The sequence below is a fragment of the Theobroma cacao genome, chromosome 7, assembly GCF_053813885.1.
Source record: "Theobroma cacao isolate CCN51 chromosome 7, ASM5381388v1, whole genome shotgun sequence".
Taxonomy (NCBI): domain Eukaryota; kingdom Viridiplantae; phylum Streptophyta; class Magnoliopsida; order Malvales; family Malvaceae; genus Theobroma; species Theobroma cacao.
The window spans coordinates 655,899-677,298 of record NC_142645.1 but is presented as its reverse complement, the minus strand read 5'-3'; the positions used below and the strand labels follow the sequence as shown (position 1 = coordinate 677,298).

Below are 21,400 nucleotides of genomic sequence, written 5' to 3'. Positions count from 1 at the left end.
AAAACAGATAATGTTTTGCAGGTTGATATGGATTGTGATTTTAAGATCTTAAATTCTCAATTTGTATCAATTTCATCCTTGAAACTTCTAATTGTATCAATGAAGACCTTGATCTTTTCAATTAGTTTCACTTTAATCCTTGAATTAATGAACTTTCTTATTATATCGAGGTGCAATTTACTTGTTTTATAATAAAAATCTTGCCATTAACAATATAAAAGGTTGGCCTTTGAATAAATCTCATGCTAAATGGAATGTTCGGATTGGATGCCTTTGTTGAAGACGGTAAGTTATTTTTCACCAATTATGAATTGACATGTGTATTTATTTTCAATATCATAATTATTCACCAATTATGGATTGACATGTGTATTCTTCCGATAACATAATTATTCATCAAAAATGGTAATATATTTTTCACCAATCATGCATTGACACACGCATTCTTTCGGTACCACAAATTTTTTTAAGCATGTGAGTCGAAAATTTATGAATAACAAAACTATATGAGATGTCATATTATTTCACTTTATTTAATAATATGGCAAGTTTACCTCAACAGAAAACTCACAATTTCTCCAATTTCAATATATTGACAAAATCGAATTTCTAGATTCAAGAGCGGATGAGAACTCACGATAAATTCTTTAGTACGGTACATAGATACATATATATTAAAAAAATTGATAATTTCAACCAAACTGTAATTATAACATAATTTAATGAATTATAACATAAATTTAAAATTTTTTAACATATATATTTTTAAAAATTTTATAATTATTTTCGTCTTATACGAGATACGAAATACGATGTTTATCCATGTGATATAAACATGGAATACCCAAAATTGAAAAGCAATGAATGAAGAATGACTTGGTATACCAAAATTAGCACTTTCCAAGGTAAGCAGTCATTAAGACAAAAAACAACAAAACAGAGAGTAAGGGGTTGTTGACTGGCCACCTGTAAATCCCGGTAAGGGGAAGAGCATTGTCCAATCAGAGAGGTTGGTGTGACCGGCAATTCCAAGTTCCTCGTTAGAAACGCCGGTTTGCCATGTGGGACTGTGCTTCTTTGCACCACTATAAATCCCCCCATCCCCCCCACTTACATGGTCCATTGCCCTTTCAAAGGACACCAACCCCTTAACCAAGAAAAAATTCTTTTTTATTTTTTTTATTTAATTTTCTTTTGTTGTTGAAAGACAAGACATGGAACGGGGCGATGGGTTCAATCGTTTTCACAAGCATGCAAAATCAAGCTCTGGTAAACTCTTTCCTACACAAAATAACCCTTTAAAAATATATAATTTTTTTATTTTTATTTTTTGGATTTTTTACGACGCGAGTAAATGTCATAGTTACGTATTAAATCATTCACGTCGAGATAAATTAATTATCGTTTTCGATGGAAATATAGTTCGAGTATTCAAGATAGATAGAGAAATGCTGCATGCATGAAGAGTTTTGGTTTTTCTTTTAATTTTTTTTTTTTGTCTTTTTGGGTTTGTTTGCTTCGTTTTGGGGTTGCATGCAACATTTGCCATTGAAAACAAGAGCTTTCACCATTGATGCTCAAGAGGAAGCTTTTTAGGTTGAAAGCAAATGAAAATTCAGACCAGCTTCTTTTTTGACTCTCTCTGTGTGTTCTTACAGTAACGGTTGGTTTTATTTTATTTTTGTCTTTTGTCTTGTTTTTCTTTTTAAATTTGTTTTGGTTCTTATAAATATTATAAGAAAAATATAAAAAATGGGGTTTAATTATTTTTTAAATTTTGAATATATATATATATATATTTACTGTTGACATGGCTTGCATGCAAGGTTTTGTGGAAAAGAGAGACAAAAAAAGTCCAACTTCAGAACTTTATTTTCTTTTTTTTAATAAAAATTGAAAAAATTTGAGTCATTTTATTTTCTTTTTTTTAATAATTTTTTATTTGCTTTAAATTATTTATTTTTGTGATTAAAGAAGAAAAAAAAAAGGAAAAATATCAAAACCTGGAGATAAAAAAATGAAAAAAATTGAGTTATTTTATTTTATTTTAATTATTTTTTCTGTGCTTTAAATTATTTTATTTTTGGGATAAAAGAAAAAAAAGGGAAAAATGTCAAAACCTGGAGAAAGGGAAAAGGCTTTGACTTTGGGCTTCAGAGAGAGAGAGAGAGAGAGAGAGAGCAGAGAGACACTCCCAAACAAAAGAATCTAAACAGTGATAGGTGGGGCCCGTATTTTCAAGGGGCCCTGAACAGGGCCCCACTCCCCCTCCTACCCAAACCCAAAAACGTGGACCTACTAACCGCTCTTGCCCTGGACTGGGCACTTTATTCTCGCTTTGGATTGGCACGTGTGCATGCAACGGCTGACGTGGCATTTATTTATTTATTTTATTTATTTTTTGGGTAGAGGAATTAATTAGAGAAAATAGAAAAAAAGAAGAAAAATATGCTTCTCTTTTTCCAAGATTTGACTCCACTTTTTTTTCGCTTTTAATTTGTCATTTATTGTCACCTTTGACTTTTGTAGTTATTATTTATTTATTTTAGTTATATTTATGAGCATGGAATTTATGTTTTGTGTCATATGAATTAATATTTCGTTTGTCTTTTATATTGAATTTTTTTAGATGTTTCGAAATAATATTTTTTATTAATTAATGTATTTTCTTTTACATTTATTTTTTCATGATATTTTTTAATTTTATCGTATTAAAAACATTGAAAGATTTACAATTTAAAAATATATTTAAATTAAAATTCTTATTTTAATTTTTGTAAAAATTAAAATCCGACGAAGATTTTGCGTCGGAAAATAAATAATATACTGCTTTGTGTTTTCAGGGTTGAGCGTCATACAGCCTGGTGACTCCTCAAACACCAACAATGGCCGCAACACCGCCAACTCCAACACCATGCCTCCGCCGTGCATGGTGCGGGAGCAGGATCAATACATGCCGATAGCCAACGTGATCCGCATCATGCGCCGCATCCTCCCGGCGCATGCCAAAATCTCCGACGATGCCAAGGAAACCATCCAGGAATGCGTCTCCGAGTACATCAGCTTCATCACTGGGGAAGCCAACGAGCGTTGCCAACGCGAGCAGCGCAAGACCATCACGGCGGAGGACGTGCTTTGGGCCATGGGGAAGTTGGGTTTCGACGACTACGTCGAGCCCTTGACTGTTTTCTTGGGCAGGTACAGGGAGAGCGAGAGCGAGAGGACTTCGTTGCGTGGTGAGCCCATTTTGAAGCGTGGCATTGACTATGGGCCCATGATGATGGCCCCGCCTTATGGGCCTGGTTTCCACATGGGACATCATCACCAGGGGATCTTTGATGCTGCCGCAGCAGCTGCTGCCATGGGAGGGTTCTACAGAGATGGTTCAGGTGCAGCCGGGTCGTCGTCTTCACAGGCTTCTCTGACCAACAACTTTGATCCATTTGGTCAGTTCAAATGAAGGGAAGCAAAGCACAGATATGAATAAACAGATACCATGACAAACTACCCATTGTTTAGAAATATAGGGGAGAAGGTAAAACAATTGGTGTTGGCATTCAGGGTGATTGTTCTTCGTTGCTTCTTTGTACTTGGAACATGTGTTGGATTCATTAGTTTTGGTTAAACAAAAAAACTGTAGTTGAGCTGCTGGTGCTTTGTCTTTATCTGATTTTGTTTTGTTTTTGGTGGTGATCAAATGGAGCTAAGAATTTTTAAGTTTGGCACAAGGAAGATGCCTGTTAACTTGTAAAGCTGAACCTTTATCCTGGATTAAGTTAACCGGAATTGTGATAGAGTAGGTTCAATCCATGGTTCACAGATTGGTAAGAAAGTAGAATTGCTCTGTTAACTTGCAAAACTGAACCTTTACTCTGGTTGAAGTTAACAGGAATGGTGATAGAGTAAGTGCAATCCATGGCTCACAGATTGGTAAGAAAGTAGAATTGCGCTGTTAACTTGTAAAACTGAACCTTTACCCTGGCTGAGGTTAACAGGAGTGGTGATAGAGTTGAGTTCAATCCATGGCTCACAGATTGGTAAGATAGTAGAATTGCTGCTTCTATACAAATAAAAACAAAATAGAATCCCAACGATTGTAAGCCACCATGTTTATTTAATCAATTATGGTTTTTTACAGAAAAGAATTAAAAGAATTATGGTCTTTTACAGATAAGAATTAAAAGATTTGTTAATTCGATCGTCACTTCTCATCCAAGTTCAAGTACAGATGGTGTTTTCTGATATAATCAATCACTTCATCTACTGTCAGGTATTTTATAGACAATCCTCTTGAAATGCATTCCCTGGAACAAATGAAGAAAACAAGGGGGATCTCCACTAATATTAGCCTCGGAAAAGATGTTAGATTTTTCGTTCAGTACATTAACAAATAAAGCAGTTTACCTCACTTTAGTTGAACTGATTAGGTTTGGTACTAGTTCATCCACAATTTTTATGTTATCCTGAAAGAAACAAAGAGCATAATGCTAACAGTAGTGATATGTATCTAACTAGTCAAAGTTCAAAGTTCTCTTACAGAGTTGACCAAAAATTCAGATATTGTCAAGAGTAATGACCAGGAATTAAGGCCTTGATTTTGCTTCTTGTGGAAAATTGGAAAAAATAAAGAAATTCGACTCACCCTGTTTTCATTCAAAATTTCATCGTCAGTGATGATTTTTTCCACATCTTGTCCTTCTCTGCGAATGCAAACCACACCATAATCTCTGCATATGGATCTAACCTGGAATTTGATAAAAAAAATTAAAGTTGGTGTTTTCAGATTCAAATTGTGCCAGTGTAAGCACTAAACTTAGAACAATGATAATGTTAAGTCTCCTCAATCCGGTAACATCTATATCATACAAATTAATATAAGCATATACCTGCTCCGGGATCCAAAAGCCAGGAATGCTAAAAGATTGAAGTAAATCAGAACCACAAACAAGCATGACTTTAAGGGATTCTGCAAAAAGCCAGAGATATCACAATTAGTATCTCCTGTGGAACAATGAGGAGATTCCATTAAACATCATTAGGAGGAAAGCTAAAGGTAAAAATACATAAAGGAAGTAAAGTTATTGAATTGTAAAATGATAGATCTTGGAGAGATAGTTCCTGAGCAGCAGAACATATCCTCCAATACAATCAAGCAATCAACCCACTCTCGCTCACTGATACGTGTATATATATATATCTATTAATTATACTGATAGGAGGAATTAGGATGACAAAATCAGGATTATGTTGCTCAACACATAAAGCAAGGAAAGCAAGGATAAGTTTCTGCTTACATACCCTTGGGTATTAGTCCACCCTCAGTCAAGAAGCTCTTGACTCGAGACAAAACAGTTAGAGTGCGCTGAAAAGTGCTTTGATTTGCCTGTGAGAAAGCATCAAAAGTTTCGGGTTAGTTTCAGACAAAAACTTGAAAAGAAACAAGGCCAAATCATACTTCGCAACGCATAGATATGCTATAAAATCAAACTCCGATTTCTGAACAAATTTGCAAAATGCAGCCAGAGAAGGAAAAATTAGTTACCTCCCAAGGATCAACCATTATAAATTCAGAACTTTTGCAGGCTAAATTACACAACTCGGTTCGATGTTCAGCAGCTATAAGGCCCTGCAATCATTAGATAAAGCTACTCAATTGTTATATATATAACCATAGAACAAGACAAGCACATATGAACCTTGAATAATACACTGTTGCCTCTATCCATTGATTCATTTTGTTTCAGGATCATTATCTTATACACCGGCAATCGAGTTTCATCAACTATAGGCAACCAAATCATCTACCATTTCCAAGATGCTAATGACATCAAAACAAAAGTTGAGGATTTTTTTTGTAAATTCTACCATTAGCAATTCAGCAAAGACTCACCTTTTTCTTGTATGCATCATTTACAGGTGACATATAGCCTCCTATAACACAAAACCCATCTGAATTCAATGCATCTCTGGCCAGCTCTAACCATAAAAGAACAACAAAACCAATAAAAAGAAATGAAAAATAAACTAACAAAAGGAAAAGAAGGAGAACAAGAGAGAAATAACACATACCAAACATGCGTAAGTGCATCAAAGTAGGAGGATTGAAACTTCCAGTGGATACCAAAACGACATATACACTATCCCCACTTTGAACAAAAAAACAAAGAAAAAGAGAAATAATTGTGTCAATAAAATTAGAAAAAAATGAAAACAAAAACACAAGAAGGAACTTACTTGGTTATTGATGGTAGAGATAGTTTATTCAGAGGCAATGGGATTTCCATTCAAGTAATGATTCTTTGATACTTTTAGTAAAATTCTGAAGATAAAGAAGAGGAAGGACAAAGTTTATAGGAATAAAAGGTTCACCTTGAAAAACACGCAGACGAGGAAAACAGGGGAGGGGGAGACCCTGAGCATTTACCGTGTCAATAACGACGTCGTATGATTAACGTAAATTGACTTTACGCGACGTCGTTTTATTAGAAAAAGAAGGGAAGAGGAAACGACGTCGTGGATGTCAATGAAATTATGAAATACCTATTTTGCCACCAAACAGTCAAGAAATTATCAGATTGACCCCTCAATTTCAAATTCTAGAACCGCGCGTATCTCCCTCTCTCTCTAGCCAAAATCAATCGGAAAAACTCCATTTTTGTTTGGCTGTAGATGGCAAATCGTGGCTATTGAAGAAGAAGAAGAAGAAGAGAAATGTCGACGATAGAGAAGGTGTTGGTTCAGATCTTCGAGAGGAAGGATCGGATAATCGACCACGTGAAGCAGCAGATCCTTCTCTTCGATCACCACCTCGCCTCCAAGTGTCTCATCGACGGCTTCGTTCCCCCGCCTTGGCTCCTCTCCACTTCTCACACCGGTAATCTCCTTCTTTCTCCCTATTCAGCTGTACATTTTCCATTTTTTCGAACGTTTATGAAGTTTCTTCTTCTTTAATAATGCTTAGATTTGATTCTTCTCTATTGAACACGGTGAATATTGCTTTTTCTTTCTGTTGTTCTTGCTGTTTTAAGATTGGAAGAGTCGATTGAATTCCTTTTCCCTTTCAGCTTTACATTTTCCATTTTTTCGAAGGTTTATGAAGTATATTTTGAATGTGATTTTATTATCCTTAATAATGCTTAGATTTGATTCTTCTCCATTGAATACGGTGAATTTTCTTCTTCTTTCTGTCGTTCCTGCTGTTAGAAGATTCGAAGAATCGAGTGAAGATTTCTTTAGCAACAGCGTCTTTAATTTCTTTTTAGTATTTTCTTTTAAATTCAAAGGCAATACTGATTTTTACCTTTTAATTAATTTCAATAATTTTGAATTAATGCTTAATTCTTTTTAGACTAGAAAATATTTACGGCAATGCTTCATTAATTTCACGTACATAAACTTGACTCAGTTTTTCAAGTTTTGAAACTTGAAAGCTAGAAAAGCACTTTCCATTTTTATTTTCAAAGTCTTCTTTCATTTGATTCTTGATTGTATTTCGATTTCAGAACTTAACATAGCAAGTACTTTTAGAATTATCTGTCTAATAGTCTGTTTAACACATCTTTTTAGTGGATTTTGAATAAGGAAGAGTCTGCTCTTTTTAATTGCAGAGTTGAATAAGGAAGATCTTATCTCGGGACTCCTACATCCAAATCCACAGCCTTCCATTCCTTACTATTCTCTGTACCAGCAGCCAGTTGATAATGTGCAGTTACCCAGTGTTTTATGCACCCGAGTTGATGCTTGGAATGAAGGCTTAGATCAGTGTCTTTCTGGTAAAGGTGATGACCTGGATCCTAGTGTTACATCTCCTCCTCAAGATTGTGGAGATGGGATGATCTCAGATATTGGTCCTGACCCTGGTTTATCGCTGGCAAGAATCCAGAGGTCTAGGTCTAGGCAACGGGCTCTAGAGCATCGAAGTAGTGTGAAAGCATGTAAAAACATTGAGAGTTCTGATAAGAATGGTGATGCTTGCAATAGTCAAAACAAAGGGTCCAAGATTGCTTGTTTATGGTCTGATTCTGTGGATAAGTTGGAATTGATCAGATCTTGTGATAACGTTGTGAGTTATGCAGAAAAGGAGGAAGAAAGAAGGCAATGCTGGAGCAAAGAAAGGAGTGAAAATGTTTACTCTGGTAGAGTCACAAGATCTAGAAGTTCTGTCCAACCTCCCAAGTCTGTGAGTGGGCCTTCAGATGCAGGCAACACTTCTTGTGTTGCAAAGCAGGATGGTGTGGTACATACAGAATCCACCGGTAATTCAGGACAACAGCCTGATGTTCTTTATGAGTTATTGGAATCAAACTTTGTCGAACCTTTTCATAATACTGTAAGTTGTGCAGTGAAAAATGAAGAAAACAGTCAATGCCAGAGCAAGGAAAGGGGTGAAGATGTTTACTCAGGTAGAATCACAAGGTCAAGAAGTTCTGGTCAACCTCCAAAGTCTGTGAATGGTCCTCCAAGTGCAAAGCAGGATGGTATTGTGCTTACTGAATCCATAAACAAATCAAGACTACAGTCTGATGCAGCTGATGAGTTATTGCAATTTGTCAAACCAGTTGGTAATGTTGTAACTTATGTATTAGCAAAAGAAGAAAGAAGTCAATGCCAGAGCAAGGAGAGGGCAGAAAATATTTACTCTGGTAGCATCACAAGATCTAGAAGTTCTGTCCAATCTCCCAAGTCTGTAAATGGGCTTTCATGTGCAGGTAAAGCTTCTGATGCTGCAAAGCAGGATGGCGATTTGCTTATAAAATCCACCTGCCAATCAAAACAACAGCCTAATGCTGTTGATGAGTTGTTGGAATCAGTAAAGCCTGCTGTTATGTCTGATGAGAGTTGTGGTTATATGAAAGCAAGAGACCACCTAATCAAGGAAAAGGAAAGCAACGTTTATCAAGGAAGATTAACAAGATCCAGAAGTTCTAGCCAACAGCATAACTGTGTGAATAAGCATTTGAAGTTGGATAGCTGTCCTGGTAGGAGCATCGATGATGGCATTTGTAAATCAATGCAGCTGGCCTGCCATGTTAATGATCTTGAGGAGTTGATTAAGCCTTTTGATATCAGTGATGAAAGTTGTGGGATAAAGGCCAAAACAAGTGACTATGAAACAAAGGAGAATGCTGTTGTAGATCAATATAATGATGGTAGTACCAGGTCGGGAGCTAATTGTAGTGCAAAATTGTTTAAACTTGTTGATTCCTCTAATACTCTGGAGTATGAAGTTACACAGTGCAAATCAACAGCTTCCAACAAGTCCCCATATGCAAAGTCATCAGACAGCTCTGAAGGGGTTGAACTTAAGGAAGTTCCTGATACTCAAGTAGATTCCTTGCCTTGTGCCAATGACAGTAATCTTGCTGACTTGAACCAATGTGTTGCAATTGTTGCAGACACTGATGCAGATTCTGATGAGTTAGTTGAGTCTCATTCAGCTAGTTCTGCATCTAACTTGGATGGTGCTAACAATCCTCCTCTTGAAAAGTCATTGAATAGGTATGAAAGAATTGAGTTGGAAGTAGTAGTAACAAGCCCACACTCTGCATCTGCTATGATAGTGATGCCCAAGCAACTTGATTTTGATAATTTGGGAGAGTGCACTTTGAATGAAGCTTCTAGTCCTGCATTAGAAAGTGAAGAAGAGATCAAATCATTGAAGGAAAGGCCTCTTGCATGGCTTCCTTCTGCAGATAAGCTGGATGAAGTAACTCCTGTTCACTACCAAGAAAAATACAACTCGTCCCCTGTAAAGCAGTTGTTGGAGGAGCGGGAAGCCTATAGCAAAGAAGAGAAAGAGTCCGAAACAGATTTGAACAAGACATCTGGACCAGGTAGAACTTCAAATTTAAATGTCGTGTTGTCAGTAAAAGAAACACCTGAGGCTTCTACAGATGCTGTAACAAGTATGCTGCCTGAAAGCAACAGAATCTCTGAACAGAAAATTTTCATGGAACATCATTCAACTACTTTAAAAGTTTCTAATGAAAATTTGCTTGGAAACTCAAAAAAAGATGCTTCAGGATCTAGATTAAATGCTGATACTGGGACGAATTATCGCTTTGAGAAGGATTATAGGAAGCTTGAAGTACTAAAATCTGCAACATCTGTCCCAGAAGAGTGTAATTGTAATACTAATGTATGTAGTGGTCCTGCAATTTTGGCAGATATCGATTTCAATGAAGTTTGTAGCCCCGCCCTGCTAAGAAAAGTAGATGCAACTTCCACTGATGCAATTGAGCATCCTTTTACTGCACTAATTGAAGAAACTAAGGGTCATTCTGTGAAACAGAAAATGGAGTTATGTCCTTCTCAAAATCGAAATGCAGACTCAATGGGAAGATGTATTGCTGATGACACTGATTCAGTTCAAGATCCCACACATGCAAAATCAAGTGAACGCAAGTTTGCAATTCAGTTCGTACAGCCAGGTAGACATTCTGGCTCTCATGTGGAGGGTTCATGGCCTCATAAGCGGAGGAAGATTGGTGGTCAACAAAGTAATTCCCTGTCTTTGTCATTAAGCTTGAAGGTAAAGCCACTTGAGTGTACTTACTGGGTTTTATTACAAGGAATGTGGCTTTTGTAAATGATAACTCTAAGCATATCTTAAATCTCAGCACCTTTCTTTGTCTCAGGATGAAGATGTTATGCAATTAATTGCCAATAAGTCTCTAGTTGATGAAGAAGATCAGAACACGGTATGCTACATAATGGGGATTGAATCTTCCTCTAGTTTTAATTCCTCATTATTTTAGTAATATCTACAACTTCTCATGAGATAGTGATGTCGTCTACCCTCTCTTGTCATGAAAACAATAGATTAAGTTAAACTTAGTTGTTTGTTTCAATGATGATATTACCTCCTAGGAGGTTAATCTTGAATTGGCATGTGTGAAAAACTTTAGGAGGCAAAAGATTTCACAGCAGACATCTGGATAGCAGCTACGCTATGGCTTGATTTTATAATTAGCATACTTATATATCTGGAACAGTTTTTCCATACATTGCACAGGTTGCTTTCCTATATGCAATTGAACACTTTTAGCTAAGCGAATGCCTTCTAATTGTGCTTGCCAGGGCAAATGTAGTTGGAAAGAGAGTAGCAGAAGTGAAGCAATCCCTTCCACTTTTATGCATAAACAATTTGCTGTGGCTTCTGCCTCAAGTTTGCCGCAAGAGACCCTTGAAAATTCTGAAGATCACTCAGCAGAGGGAACAGGAGCAGTAGGTCCATCCAGCATTATGTTTGGTTCAACAAGGAAATGCACTGCAGACGAGAACCAAATTTTATTGAATGTTGGGGATAAATCAGAATTTGGAAATATTGAACAGTTGACTTGTGATGAAAGGAGCGAGGAAGAAAGCAAATCTCAACTTGGAGAAGATGGTGAGTTTTCAACTTGTCCAATTAGTTCTCCGTGTCAACCACCTGCAGACTTGATCAGTGCTGATCAGACCAATCCAGAACTTGAGGGATTCATTATGCAGACAGATAGTGAACAAATATGCATTGGTGGAGATGGAATTAGTTTTGACAAATTGGACCTTCCAAAGACTACAATAGAACGTGCTAGCCTTCTGGAACAGCTTTGTAAGTCTGCTTGCATCCATACCCCATTATCCCAATTTCCAACCACTTATAAATTGCACCGAACAACCGATCTTTACCAGTCTGTTCCTAATGGGCTCCTAGAATGCGTGGACCCGAAGAGCACCCTTCCTATAAATGATGACAGAAAAAGTCAACTTAAAGTTAGCACTAGTTGCTTTGGTGAGGATACGAACCATGCTTTTCTTGGAGGATACTTTTCTGATCGCTTGCCGTTTGCTAGTTCTCAAGTTACTGGAGATGTGAAGAAACCTTATCTTTCTCCAGTTGGCAAGCTCTGGGATAGGATCGCTTCAAACTCTGGCAGTTCAGAGAAGCGAGGTAGCCTAAATCTGGAGCTTCCCTGCATCAATGAAGAAAATGAGAACACAGACGAGGTGGTTGATGCATTTCAGGAAGGCAGCACTTCCAAAATCGTGACTTGCTCTGTCCAAAGAAAACCACTTACTGAGATAAGGGAATGTCCAAATGTTCCTGCATCAGTTTCTGGAGCTGAAATATTTACCGTTAGAGATAGTCTGGACTCTGTGAACACAACCTACAGCTTCACTGGGACTAAGAATGGGGTCAAACAAAAGGCTGGAAAACACAATGCCAGCAAGAGGAGAGAAACAAATAAGATGAAAGAAAACCTGAGTATACCACCAGGGGCAAATGGTACCAAGAGGGCAAGTGAATCACTTCGTAATGGGTTCAGTAAACCAAAACTATCTGGGAAAACCAGTCTGAGAAACGGGGGGCCAAGTTTCTCACAAAAGAAGTCAAAGGTCAATAATATAGTCTCAAATGTCACTTCGTTCATTCCAATGGTTCAGCAAAAACAAGCAGCTGCTATTATCACTGGTAATCATTTTCTCATATCTTTTTTCTCCGGCCATTCTTTTTCTCTCATTTCTCCCCAGCATTTTATGAAAACTGTATTAGATATAGACTATGCAGACACTTTAAGTTATTTGTAATTCCTTTTAGGGAAGAGGGATGTTAAAGTGAAGGCCCTGGAGGCTGCTGAAGCTGCAAAGAGACTTGCAGAAAAGAAAGAGAATGATCGTAAGATGAAGAAGGAGGCCTTGAAACTTGAACGAGCGAGGTTGGAGCAAGAAAATTTGAGGCAGTTGGAGATTGAGAAGAAAAAGAAAGAAGAAGAACGAAAGAAAAAAGAGGCGGATATGGCTGCGAAGAAAAGACAGAGGGAAGAGGAAGAAAGGTTGGAGAAAGAAAGAAAAAGAAAGCGTATGGAGGAAGCACGGAGGCAGCAGCGTGCTCCTGAAGAAAAATTATGTGCAAAGAAGGATGAGAAAGAAAAGAACTGCCAAGCCCCGGTAAACTCCCTTCTGCTGTAGACAATGATTTGTCTTGAAATCTTTCCTTTTAGTGGTATGGCATTAAATTGTGGATGTCTGCTGTAGGATGAGAAAGCACAAACAATGACGGTTCCTAATAATGAAGCAGTGAAGCATGAGCAAATGCAAAAAGAAATAGCAGACAGAAATGAAGGGAAAATGTTAGAGACAGAATTAAGGACGGCTGTTGCTTCAATTTCTGATGCCGTAAAAGCAAGCATGGCCGTTGGAGATTGCAATGCAAAGGTAAAAACTTCTTTTAGCATAGCTGCAACAGAGATACAATTTGACCTTGTCCCTTCTATGGGTTAAATACAAGGAATTTTAAGAGTTCCTCTTAGTATTACTGCTATATTAAACTAAATCCCATGTCTCTTTATCATAAATCATCTGAAAACCTGTTTGATAGGGCAACGCTAAGTCTTATAGCATGGAGCAAATGCTTAAGTATTCTCTCAGTTTGCACTGAGAGGGCATAAAATATGTTTTCCATTAATGCAATATGTGCAACACCTGACATGAGAATTTCTTATAGGAGTGTGACTCAAGCAGAACTAGTTGTTATGAAAAGTTTGAATGCAGCAAACTGATTGAATCGACCATTCAGGATTTATAACGGGACCTTTCAATTGGATTGTTGCTAACTTTGTGACATCATGGAGACTAAATTTTGCCATATTGAACCAGTTTAACTGGAACTGTCTCTTGGATGTTTCTTCCACTAATTCAATGGTTTTTGAAATACTTTCATTAGAGCCTCATCTGGACACTAAATCTTTTCTCAGGTACCGAGCACCGCGGATAGAGCAACAACAGAGAGTGATAGCCTAATTGCAGATACAAGCCGGGAACAATCATATGATATATCTCCATACAAAGGTTCTGACGATGAAGATGAAGAAGAAGAAGATGATGATGAACCTAATAGCAAATTTATTCCTTCATGGGCCAGGTATGTGAACTCAGTTTTATCGTCCTAAACAGTATGGATTCTCAGCTTAACAACCACATTTATCACATTTCTTGCAAAGAAATATGCTGATAGATTACTTCCAATTAACTCTTGTTGATTTTTGCAGTAAAAATCGTGTGGCTCTGGTTGTAACTTCCCAGCAAAAACTAGACCCAGAAGTAATATTCCCCCCGAAAAGCTTCTGCAGCATAGCTGAAGGTGATTACCGTAGATGCTGTAAAACCTTTCTACTATATGTGTTTGCTGTTGGACTAACAGTTAAATTCTCTTTTCCATAGTTCTCTTGCCAAGAAAGTTGCAGCAAAATCGTGTGAGTTAAATACTGGATAGTATCTGCAGCCAACTAAAGGAGAGCTCTTGCATGAACCCATAGGTATGCTCTTCCTGCCATGGCTAATATTCTCCATGCTTCCATGGTGACTGCCATTCTCATTCTTGCTTTTTCTGTGGCAGAGTCATAAAGAGACTTCTTGGAAGAGCAAGAAGCAGGTGATTCCAACATTTTCTTTTGCTGAAGATTAAAAAAAAAAAATCAAAAAACAAAAAATTGTAGCAATGATGTATATCTCAATTGTCTCATATCAGTAGATAAAACTTCCAATGCCAATGTTAAAGGGCTGTTTGCCTCTAATCCCTCTCACTGTTCAATAATATAGCTCAAGTCAAGAACTTGGAAGCCATTGAAGCTGCAACAAATACCTCCAAAGTCTCTATACACGGTAGGACTTTGAATTCGAAATCTATACTTCATAGATTTAGACCTTTTCAACTTTATTTTGTCTCAAACTCAAATATACGACACTCGTATGATCGAGTCGAATATCCGTTAGATTTAAATTTGAGACACGGAAAGGGGTGGTGGGTGCAGGGGGGGGATAATATTTGCAGTACTATAACGGCTCCATGACGTGGAAGCCTATGAGGTTGGGATTTGGGTTTGTCAATTGGACCCCAATGGTCGCATGGGGCTTTTGTCATTATTGATTTCTCCGAACTCACATTTCACTGTTGGCCTCCCTCCCTCTTTTTCCCAAGCTGACACCCATCATTTCTGACCAACTTTCTTTGTTGCCCGTTTGAGTTAGATTCTAAGTATCTATACTTATTTCTTTATATAGATTAATTTATGTATATAGATATATCACCGACCATGTTGAGATGCTGTAACCAAGAGGTACTACATCTCATGGGATTCAGTGTCAGCATTGGGTTCTCATTATTTAATCAGTTTTGAACAAGTATTGCTTGAATATTTATGTTGTTGAGTGAAGCTAATTTTACATGAAGATTTGAACAAAATATGTTCCTTTTGTTATCGAATTAAGCATACCATTTCAAACCCCATCAATTTTATAAGAAAAAAAAACGGTTAATTTCATATACGATTTTTCAATTATTTTTCGTGAATAGGTAATATTTTCAAAAAGAGTTATACTGTTAAATTTTTTTAATAAATTAAAAAATATATTCTGATAATTTTACAAGTGAAATTAAGTGGTAATTCTATTTTGGAATAAAACTTATTTATACGAAACTATCACAAAAAATATATTTCTAAAATATTATGTGAAATAATTTAAGTTATAAAAATAGCAAAAAATTATTCAGAAGAAAAAGTATGTGTGGGCCATAGGCCATTTATTTTGGTTTTTAGACTATCCAACATTATTGGGTCAAATGCCCAGGGAATCATTCACATGGCTTTGTCATGGAAAATAATACTAATAAATAATAATAGTCAGAAAACACAGCCCCCACCCACCTTAAAACGGTCACATTTGAAACAAAATCCCACTTTGTATCTCTCGTTTCAGTTTCTTGGTCCCTCCCTCATATTCTTCAATTATCACCCTCAAAACTACACCGTTTTTGGACCACCATTCCTCCCCCCCAAATTTGCCCAAATGTCCAAAACTCAGTCTTTCTAACCGTTATGCTGTATATAATTATTAGAGTAACAAAATACCATCTAATAAAAATATTATCTTTGCATGTTCCTTTCTCCTTTTTTATTCTTCAAATCCCCACCGGCGCCTGTTTTCTAACCGTTTAAACCGCATTTTCCCTCAGACTGTCTTAACTTATGTACTGTTGATTACAACCTTTCCTTTCTTGCAGAGAAACCCATTCTGGTATTCCTTTTCCATTCCAAGAATCTCCATCAGAACAAAAGCAATGCTACCAAGAAACCTTCTTGTTTTCTTGCTTCTCTTCAGCTTCAAGTTCCCATCTTTAGCCTCGGCTGAAAACACCACCTTTGATTTCCAGTACTTCACTGTCAGGGACCTCACTCTCCTTGGCGATTCCCATCTTAAAAATGGGATAGTAGGCCTCACCAGGGAGCTTGGTGTTCCTTCTTCAAGCTCAGGCAGCCTTATCTACAACAACCCAATCCATTTTTTTGACCAAGAATCCAATACCACGGCTTCTTTTGCCACAAAGTTCTCTTTTTCCATCAACAATGTCAATCCGAGCTCTTTTGGTGATGGCTTAACATTTTTTCTGTCGCCTGATAACCAAACTCTTGGGAGTCCAGGAGGGTATCTTGGTCTTGTTAACTCTTCGCAGTCGACCAAGAACAAGTTTTTAGCCATTGAGTTTGATACCAAGCTTGATGCTCAGTTCAATGATCCGAATCAGAACCATGTTGGTTTGGATATCAACAAGCTCAATTCAATCAAGACAGCTGATGCAATGTTGCAAGATATTGATTTAAAGAGTGGGAATTTGATCACTGCTTGGATTGATTACAAGAATGATTTGAGGGCCTTGAATGTTTTCTTAAGCTATTCAACTTTAAAGCCTCTAACGCCATTACTATCTGTGGATATTGACTTGTCTGGCTACCTTAAAGAGGATATGTTCGTTGGTTTTTCGGCTTCAACAGAAGGGAGTACTGAAGTTCATTCGATTGTGAATTGGAAGTTCAAGACTTTTGGTTTCCTTCCCGTGAGACCAAGATCACATCCTCATAATGTATCTGATAGTTCAGTTACAATAATATCAGATGTTCCCGTATCAAATTCTACCAACAAGCACCACAAGAGGCTTGGGTTAGGACTTGGGATTGCGGGGCCGGCTTTCTTCTTTGTGGTTCTTGCAGTTTTTGGTTATGTTTCTGTGAAGAAATGGAAGGATATGAGAACAGAAAAGTGTCTCAAAGCAGAGATTTTGGCAGGGCCAAGGGAGTTTAGTTACAAAGAAGTACATGCAGCCACAAGAGGGTTTCACTCAAGTAGAATCATTGGACGTGGTGCATTTGGAAATGTTTACAAGGCCATTTTCGTTTCTTCGGGGACTATTGGTGCAGTGAAAAGATCAAAACACTCCCATGAAGGTAAATCTGAATTTCTTGCTGAATTGTCCATTATAGCTGGTTTGAGGCACAAGAATCTGGTTCCTCTACAAGGTTGGTGTGCTGAGAAGGGCGAATTGCTTCTTGTTTATGAGTTTATGCCTAATGGAAGCCTTGATAAGGTGCTTCATCCAGAAGCTGAGAATGGCATATTGCTAACATGGCCCCACAGGCAAAATATTGCTGTTGGATTGTCCTCTGTCTTAGCATACCTGCACCAAGAATGTGAACAGCAAGTCATCCACAGAGACATAAAGACTAGTAATATAATGCTTGATGGGAACTTTAATCCAAGACTTGGTGATTTCGGATTGGCAAGGCTGATGGATCATGACAAGAGTCCAGTTTCGACACTTACTGCAGGAACTATGGGCTACCTTGCTCCTGAGTATCTTCAATATGGAAAAGCTACTGAAAAAACTGATGTTTTTAGCTATGGTGTCGTCATTCTTGAAGTGGCCTGTGGTAAGAGGCCAATTGAGAGGGAGCCAAACAGCCAGAAAATGGTGAATCTGGTTGACTGGGTGTGGAAATTGCATGGTGAAGGAAGGATCACTGCAGCTGCTGATAAAAGGTTGAATGGGGATTTCAAGGAGGAAGAAATGAGGAAGCTGCTGCTTGTAGGTTTGAGCTGTGCACACCCTGATAGTGCTCAGAGGCCTTCAATCAGGAGAGTCCTTCAGATCCTTAACAACGAGGTGGAGCCAATGGCTGTGCCAAGGATGAAACCAAGTCTCTCTTTCTCTTGTAGCTTAACTGTTGAGGACATTGTTTCAGATGATGAAGAAAGCAAAACAACTGCTTGAGTGTGGGAATTCAAAGCTGATCCTAGAGTCAGGTTTCATTTTCTCAGATGCAAAATTCATTAATTGTTTGATTCTTTCATTGGTTTTCTATATCATCGTTATTGTGTTAACTACTTTGCTTTAGTTTGCTAATTAGAGACTAGGAGTTCATTTAGTCTGAGTTCAAAAGTACTGTATTGAACTATGTGGTCTCTGCTGTAATCTGAAGATATATTCCTCCCAAAGTTTTAAAAATGCCCTTTGCTCTGATCTGGCCATTGCTAGTTCATCTGATTAGTTTCTTTCCCAGCTTGGCAACTGCAACATTTCCGGTCGAGTTGGATTCAGATTCTTGCTCCTAATGTACACAAAACCAACAAAGAAATGAAGTGTTTTCTCTAGTTTTTAATGATATTAAAGCTTGAACTCCTTTCACAGTCACATTGCAAGAGAGGCCCTGATCTTTCTTTGGGCTTAAGTAGTTCATATGATTGCTTAGATTTTTTTTCAGTTTTTCATTGTCACATGGCCTTGATAGGGTGTGTAATGTCCATGATTGTAAGCTTTCCAGATCCTCCTACATGACCATTCATGCCCTCGTCGCTGTCGGCCACCCTGCCGGCCTCCCCTTCGGGGGTGCTTGGCATTTACCTTCACTCTTGTCCACTGCAATTTTTAAAGGATGGTTTAACTGTATACTTGGGAAAACAAAAGAAAAGAAAAAATGTGGCACAACCTGCAACAAGCATATGTAGCACAGTAAATCATCAAACATCACCATCCTCTTTGAATCTACGAGAATATCAAACTGCCAAGAGCATGCCAACACCAGACAGATCATTTTCCTTGAAGGCTTTAAACTGCTATTTTTAGATTGCTTTGCCAGTGCCTTCTCTTCATTATTTATCATGTCCATGAAAGTGCATTCAAACTAAGCAAAAGGGCCTGCAAAAAAGCAGATATCAATGTGCAAATTACAAAGAAATTCTAATTTAATAAATTAACCCAATACACTCTAGTTACCCCTTTTACATAAAAGTTCTCCTAAAGAGTTTCAAAGTATCAGCTCTTCTGTTTGATGTGAGGAAAGGGCAAGACCATGCCAAAAAGAAAAAGATTTTACAAGCAGGGCAACAGGGGGACCACATTTGAGTCCAAACTCATATCATATTCAAGTTTCATAGTTGCTTCCTGAATAGTTCTCAGCTGCTAAAGTTAAGGCAGTTCCAGGTTTCCCACATGACAAGTGAAAACTCTCAGCCCTTGGATCCATGTTTCAGTTTTCCTTCCATTTCAACCCCCCTGCATTCATCTTCCATATTATCAACTTGGACTGATTCATGCTTTTGAATCTTATTGTCCACAAGTTGCTGGATCATCCTTAATTCTCTACTGAACTGATCTTTGTAGACTTCCATTTCGTTTTTACTAATCGCTTGCGGTCATCATTGTTGTCCCATCGGATCCCTCATCACATAAAACCATCAGCAGAAACAAATAGGAAAGGTGTTTAGAATATCATTCAATGTCATGCTTAAACAAATTACATCATGGGGTATGCATCTACCATCCTTTTCTTCCTTTAATATAAAGAATATCTGTCAATGATAGTGCAAAGAATATTGCTGATCCAATGTGTTACAAACAATTCAACGAGTGTAGAGAAAAGGAAAGTTTCCAAATTCTGGATTGTTTATTTAAGAGTAAAGGTTCCAATATGCTTCTGGGTCTGCATGACACCTATACAAATAGCCAAATAGGCTTTCTTCGTAGAAAGATAAATCTGAGATTCTTCACCAGTGGTGTAAAGCTATTCCAAACCATCACATATTCTGTCAATCTTCCTATATTCTGGTCAAGGTGGAGCACTCACAAGTCACAAACTTTCTCACCCTACACTATGTTAATTTAATTTTTCTATATATCTTTGATCATCAATTATATATCATTAAACAAATTTTCCTTTTCTCTTTAAACTGGTTATGTGCAAAGGACATTTTGCATTTGTGATCATCTGTCAGTATCATTGTAACTCAGCAAAAGATTCATATATCAGAAGAATATAAATTCTGAAATACTAGTAAAACAAGGAAGATAACATTTTTTTCTGTCACAGAGGCATCAGCATAATTGGACTTCCTAGGTAGTAGAACATAGTTATAAGAGCAAAAACAATGGTTTATATCATCAAATTAAGCATCTCAAAAAGCTATGAACCCCCATTCCCATATCTTTCTAGGCTTCTGTCGGGGATTGATCTATCATTTGTCTTGTTATTGACCGGATGATCATAAAAGAACATATCAACAAAGATAGAAAGAAGGATCATAAGACTATATTGAAACATTCTAAGATCCATCACCTTTTAATTCTTCATTCTCTGATCAGTTTTAAGAGCAGTAAAAAACTTTACTTAACAGAATATTAAGAGATCACAGGGTCAAGGAAAAATTTACTGCAGAGCTTATTGATGTGAAAGGGCATCATGATACTAGGAATATTTGAGAGAGGGGTGAAAAGATGATGGTGACAGAAGAAGAGAAAGCACACTCCCAACAAAAGCAAAGACTTTCTTTAGCTGATGCCGGGTTGTGCTCTCTCTCTTCTGTCAACATGGTCATGATCTTCCCCATCTCTTCTCTCTTCCACACACCATCCATGCATGGATTTCACCTTCTGTCACATGAAAATCATCATCATCATCAGAATCTAAACCGAAATAAGAGAAAAATACTAGCATTAGCTATATTGGAAGTGATCAAGAGAATATACATGCATGTATGCATGCATGCAAACCCATTTATCATGAAACATAGACATCTTCCTTGCAGAAAACTATTAACTACAATGTAAAAACATGTCTGTCTGAGGCATTTTAACTTCATGGAAACCAAAATATTTCAAACCCTTTTCCCAGAAAGAAAGAAAATGCATGCTAACACATGAATACCCAGAGTAACAAATTGCTTGTAACACAGATATAACCACAGATACTCACCTGAAAAACCCTTTGCTGCAAGTTCTTCTCCACTTCTTTGAACTCTAAGTAAACATATGTTACGACTTATAACAGCTTTTCATGGGGTTCTTAGGTTAAGGCATATCAAAAAAACCATCGAAACCCTTCGCTCATTCCCTTTGAAAGCATGTTTTCTTGCCAAAAAGAACAGAAGAAACAAGAAACAAAGAGAAGAGAAAAGTAACGTAAGAGTTTGTAACTCTAAAACCCACAATGCCATGAACACTTAGGCAAAGCAAGCCTTTCTTTATACTAGCTTTTATCACCGAATAAAACCAGTAATGCATGGCTATGACCGGCTACTGGCTGTTAAGTGG

The 21,400-nt window shown here is 37.4% G+C and overlaps 4 protein-coding genes across 5 annotated transcripts; 3 read left to right on the top strand and 1 right to left on the bottom strand.

Annotated features, from left to right (window-relative positions):
- The first annotated feature begins 1,214 nt into the window (after positions 1 to 1,214).
- Positions 1,215 to 3,649, top strand: LOC18593281 (nuclear transcription factor Y subunit B-9-like). Its single transcript, XM_018124772.2, has 2 exons — positions 1,215 to 1,269; positions 2,844 to 3,649. Exons 1-2 carry the CDS (start codon positions 1,215 to 1,217, stop codon positions 3,458 to 3,460), a joined length of 672 nt encoding a protein of 223 aa, XP_017980261.2. The 3' UTR covers positions 3,461 to 3,649.
- A 433-nt stretch (positions 3,650 to 4,082) lies between these two features.
- Positions 4,083 to 6,381, bottom strand: NMNAT (nicotinate/nicotinamide mononucleotide adenyltransferase). Its single transcript, XM_007020430.3, has 9 exons — positions 6,235 to 6,381; positions 6,070 to 6,146; positions 5,891 to 5,976; positions 5,543 to 5,626; positions 5,299 to 5,383; positions 4,887 to 4,966; positions 4,643 to 4,744; positions 4,405 to 4,463; positions 4,083 to 4,304 (listed from the first exon to the last, which is right to left on the bottom strand). The coding sequence occupies exons 1-9, from the start codon at positions 6,282 to 6,284 to the stop codon at positions 4,202 to 4,204; spliced, it is 726 nt and encodes a 241-aa protein (XP_007020492.2). The 5' UTR covers positions 6,285 to 6,381; the 3' UTR covers positions 4,083 to 4,201.
- Positions 6,382 to 6,630: 249 nt separating this feature from the next.
- Positions 6,631 to 14,620, top strand: WYR (inner centromere protein, ARK-binding region protein). Of its 2 annotated transcripts, XM_018124771.2 has the most exons (11): positions 6,631 to 6,874; positions 7,608 to 10,531; positions 10,638 to 10,700; positions 11,080 to 12,454; positions 12,581 to 12,930; positions 13,018 to 13,197; positions 13,737 to 13,903; positions 14,031 to 14,122; positions 14,203 to 14,297; positions 14,378 to 14,413; positions 14,581 to 14,620. In XM_018124771.2, the coding sequence occupies exons 1-9, from the start codon at positions 6,712 to 6,714 to the stop codon at positions 14,241 to 14,243; spliced, it is 5,355 nt and encodes a 1,784-aa protein (XP_017980260.2). In that variant the 5' UTR covers positions 6,631 to 6,711; the 3' UTR covers positions 14,244 to 14,297; positions 14,378 to 14,413; positions 14,581 to 14,620. The 2 variants fall into 2 exon arrangements, with proteins under 2 accessions (XP_017980260.2, XP_017980259.2); XM_018124770.2 differs by having other exon boundaries at positions 14,378 to 14,620.
- A 1,329-nt stretch (positions 14,621 to 15,949) lies between these two features.
- LOC148761365 (Concanavalin A-like lectin protein kinase family protein) lies at positions 15,950 to 18,449 on the top strand. Its single transcript, XM_088807892.1, has 2 exons — positions 15,950 to 18,117; positions 18,375 to 18,449. Exon 1 carries the CDS (start codon positions 16,100 to 16,102, stop codon positions 18,083 to 18,085), a length of 1,986 nt encoding a protein of 661 aa, XP_088664018.1. The 5' UTR covers positions 15,950 to 16,099; the 3' UTR covers positions 18,086 to 18,117; positions 18,375 to 18,449.
- The last annotated feature ends 2,951 nt before the right edge of the window (positions 18,450 to 21,400 follow it).

Excerpts from the sequence above, each read along its gene's own strand:
- LOC18593281 (XM_018124772.2), top strand. The coding sequence starts at position 1,215 with ATGGAACGGGGCGATGGGTTCAATCGTTTTCACAAGCATGCAAAATCA. Across the intron at positions 1,270-2,843 it reads GCATGCAAAATCAAGCTCTG|GGTTGAGCGTCATACAGCCT; the intron begins GTAAACTCTTTC and ends TTGTGTTTTCAG.
- NMNAT (XM_007020430.3), bottom strand. The coding sequence starts at position 6,284 with ATGGAAATCCCATTGCCTCTGAATAAACTATCTCTACCATCAATAACC. Across the intron at positions 6,147-6,234 it reads TCTCTACCATCAATAACCAA|TGGGGATAGTGTATATGTCG; the intron begins GTAAGTTCCTTC and ends TTTTGTTCAAAG. Across the intron at positions 5,977-6,069 it reads GATGCACTTACGCATGTTTG|AGCTGGCCAGAGATGCATTG; the intron begins GTATGTGTTATT and ends TTTTATGGTTAG.
- WYR (XM_018124771.2), top strand. The coding sequence starts at position 6,712 with ATGTCGACGATAGAGAAGGTGTTGGTTCAGATCTTCGAGAGGAAGGAT. Across the intron at positions 10,532-10,637 it reads CTTTGTCATTAAGCTTGAAG|GATGAAGATGTTATGCAATT; the intron begins GTAAAGCCACTT and ends TCTTTGTCTCAG. Across the intron at positions 10,701-11,079 it reads ATGAAGAAGATCAGAACACG|GGCAAATGTAGTTGGAAAGA; the intron begins GTATGCTACATA and ends TGTGCTTGCCAG.
- LOC148761365 (XM_088807892.1), top strand. The coding sequence starts at position 16,100 with ATGCTACCAAGAAACCTTCTTGTTTTCTTGCTTCTCTTCAGCTTCAAG.